The sequence below is a fragment of the Cyprinodon variegatus genome, unplaced genomic scaffold, assembly GCF_000732505.1.
Source record: "Cyprinodon variegatus isolate N-32 unplaced genomic scaffold, C_variegatus-1.0 Scaffold1201, whole genome shotgun sequence".
In the NCBI taxonomy this organism is placed as follows: Eukaryota; Metazoa; Chordata; class Actinopteri; order Cyprinodontiformes; family Cyprinodontidae; genus Cyprinodon; species Cyprinodon variegatus.
The window spans coordinates 107,437-111,252 of NW_015151654.1; the positions used below are offsets into that span (position 1 = coordinate 107,437).

Below are 3,816 nucleotides of genomic sequence, written 5' to 3' on the forward strand. Positions count from 1 at the left end.
CTGCTGGCGCGTATTCCAACTCCTGTTCTTTCCCACTCGCCATTCCGACACAATTCTCCACAATAACTGATTTTTTTCTGCTACACCCGGCTACGCTGCTTCGCTTCTTCTTCTTGTTTACTACTGGTGGTTGGCTTTGGTCGCAGTACCGCCACCTTCTGCTCTGGAGTTTGACTTTATTTATTTTAACATTATGTGCATTTCGATTTTTATTTAATTATTTTGAAGCCTAATAAACACGGAAGTTAGGTTGTAATGGCAATGTCATGCAAGCTAGTGGTCACCAAAGAGGTAACCCACACACGGAAGCAGACTAGTAAATTTACATAGTCTAATGATAGAAACAAGGAGGAAATATGGCACAGAAACGCTTTCTCAATTCAAAAAGTCATGAATAGCGTTGACTCTGAGGTTTTATACAGTAGCCCATCAAAGCCTTGTTTGTGTTTAGAAAACATGCAAATTGAAAACGGACGAATGGGTCCAAACGGGGGGACTTGTTAGTTTGAAACAAAGTCCAGTGGATTGTTTTTTAACTTTTTTGGAATGACCAAGACCTGGATGACTGAGAATCTTCACCAGCATACAGAACTGTTCAATAACATTTAACATAGTATAATAATATAGTTATTTCCTTGTGGTTTGCATAAAAGGATTTTGGAGCTTTAGAGTCACATCTGACTCTAACACAGTGACTCAGGTTCATGCCAGTTGACCAAATCTACGTTGTTATAGTGTTATTGTGAAGTTTAATTAACAGCGCATATATTCAATTATGAACTGATGATCTCTGTGTGTTACAGACCCTGGTTGTGTGCACTGAAGTGTATATGACAATAAATTAGTGAATTTCAATTTAATTATTTAATTTTTTTTTTCTTTCGTTCTTCATTATTTAATTGAATTGTACTTTTAAAAGGCCTATAGGCTCACAGGTCTTCTGTCCAAAAAAAAAAAAAAAAACTACAGTAAATACATTTTCACAGCACCCCTTTTCAAAATTACTTCCAGCGGCCCTGGATAGCTTTTCGCTATTACAAAAGGTACCTATTTAATGGATTTTAAAATTCACATGTTCAAGCAGCTCTAGAATGCTCCCAAAAATGAAAGACAATGAAGTCTAGGTAGCATAGATCTGAAACACTGGTAGAACTCCTTAAATCATGAAAAAAATAGAGGTGGGATAAATGAAATATTGGCTAAGCAGGAAATCAACCATTTGGTCAAGGTTATATAAAATATTTCAGACTCTAAAAATTATTGGGATTTTAACGTATTAAAATCTTGAGTTTTCGTTTATGTTTGGTGGTGCCAGGTCTCAAAGTTGTCGACAAGATTTCGATATGCTGTAATTTTTACAGAGAAAAGTACTCTATTTGGGCATGTAACACATTAATACGTTAAACATGCAAATGAGGAGTACTTTATGTGTGAAGTATAGCTTCTTGTTGGAATATTTATTGTGTTTGTGCACTTTGGCAGACTCTTGACGCCATATACTCCAAATCTTCTGCAAAGGGAACACTCTTTAGCAAACTGTCATATATATTTGGTGACATCACTTTACAGTAGCCCCACCCTCTAAGACATAACCACAACTTCTGTTAACAATGTCACTTTTTAGGCCATATTTGTAAAACTTATGTGAGAGTTGAACTCAGCCTAACAAAAGGTCAGATAATGCTCTACTCATAGTACAACCTCGTGCTGAAATTTGGAACTTGACAACTGGCTCTGCAGAGGCATTGTGCTGGCAATGTGCAGCCTCTTGGCCAGCTAATGGCTGTGCAGCGCTGTCCTGCAAGGAAAGCACAATGGAATTTGCCACTTTAATTTGTCTCCATATTACTTTCAATTTTAACTTCAAATAATCTTTTATGAAAAACTGTAGATTTTAATATACTTCCGCTTTAGAAGAGCTTCTCAATTGGTTTTAAAATTAGCCATTGCATTTTCAAAGCGCTTGTAATGCTCTCATTCTGTCCTGTAAATCTCCAATTACCTTCAATAAAGAATTACCTTTGATGAGGTAATTCAGTTGTGATAGACTAGAATATGAATTTAAATTAAAATATTTTTTCAAATTAAAGGTTTCAGACTTTTGAAAATAACAGCCTATAAGCAGGAATTAAGCATAAAATATAATAAATGAGCTTTTCAGTATTATTGGGATTTACTAAATATGAATGTACAGTGCCTTTATAAAGTATTCATGCCGCCCTTCAACGTTTTTCCACATTTCAGGCTTCAAACATAAGGATATAATATTTAAATTTATTTTTTTTTATACCCTTGCAGATTCAACAACAACTTTTTCCTCACTGCCATCAGACAACTGAACTGTTGAAAAAAAAAATCTAAATCAACTCACAGACTCTGCATCACACTGATAACAACAAACCAAAAAGAACCAAACTTAAAAAAAGATGCTCTGAACTTCCATATCAAAGGGTTTTGCACCATGATGTTTTGTCTCATACTGTTTACATTTGATCACTGTTGCAATATATGGAATGGAAATGTTCATTTCACTGCTAAGCTGCTGCTCATTTGCTGTCTGAAAGCTGTACAAAGCGAAATGTTGTTTTGTATTCAGTCTATATATACAAAATGACAATATAAGTTATCTGACTCTAAGTCGGATTTATTGGACGATTTAAACTGTTTTGACAGAATAAAAACTGAAAACTATGAGTTCAAAAGGATTTAGGCCCTTGACTTAATAGCGCCACCTTATGCTGTGATTACAGCTGCAAGTCACTTGGGGTGTATCTATTTTAGTTTTGCACATCAAGAGACTGACATTTCATCATATTCTTCCTTGCAAAAAAACATTACACTGTAGATGTTTCCATATGTTTGGGATCATTGTCTTATTGGAAGATAAATCTCAGTCGTAATCTCAGGTCTTTTGCAGACTCCAGCAGGTTTACTTGCCAAATTATCCTGTATTTGGCTCCACCCATCTTCCCAATAGTTTTAACCATCTTCCCTGCTGAAGAAAAGAAGGGCCAAAACATTACACTGCCACCACCATGTTTGACAGTGGGGATGGTGTGTTCAGGTTGATGAGCTGTGTTGCATTCATGCAAAACATAACCTTCTGTAAAGTTTGATTTTGGCTTCATCTTCTTCCATATGTTAGATGTGTCTCCAAGGTGGCTTGTGGCAAACTTTAAAGGAGACTTTCTATGGATATTTTTAAGAAATGGCTTTCTTCCATAAAGGACAGGTTTTTGAATTATACAACTAATTGCGTTCCTATGTGCAGAGTTTCCAGGCTCAGCATTAGATTAGATTTCTGCAGTTCATCCAGAGTGATCATTGCAATTACAGTCCTCTTTAGGATGTTAAAACTTGGGAAACATTCATGTATCCAAAGCTCTAAACTTCTCTACAGTAGTCTCAGACTTATCTGGTGTGTTCTTGAGTCCTTTTAGCACAATGCCAAAATTGCGGTAAATGTTTTTTTTAGTTCATAAAAGTGAATCTAGTCAAATAAAAGTATGAACTGTCATTTTAGGGCTACTTCTGCCTATGACATAGCCTTTGGTCATTGACATTTGCGCTTAATAATAATCAACTGTGCAGGGAGCAGTTCATAAAGCTAACAGTGTGAAAAGCACATAGGTTATAAAAGTAACCGCTACTTTTATAAACATGTTACACACACATTGTGACAGATGTGCAATAGGTTTTTGGAAAGGTATGACGCTTGAGTTTCCATGGACACCAGCCTGGGTATAAAGTGTTGTAAAACCTAAAGTACTTGTGAAAACTTTATTGGTAAAGTCTGCCTCTTGGAAGGATTTTGAT

At 35.8% G+C, this 3,816-nt stretch overlaps 1 protein-coding gene across 1 annotated transcript in view; it reads left to right on the forward strand.

Annotated features, from left to right (window-relative positions):
• The window catches only part of LOC107102096 (leukotriene B4 receptor 2-like), an 8,954-nt gene that overhangs the window by 2,664 nt on the left and 2,474 nt on the right, over positions 1–3,816 (forward strand). The window contains exon 3 of the mRNA XM_015401268.1: positions 3,146–3,158. Coding sequence (XP_015256754.1) covers positions 3,146–3,158 — 13 coding nt within the window. The remainder of the gene's footprint in view (positions 1–3,145; positions 3,159–3,816) is intronic.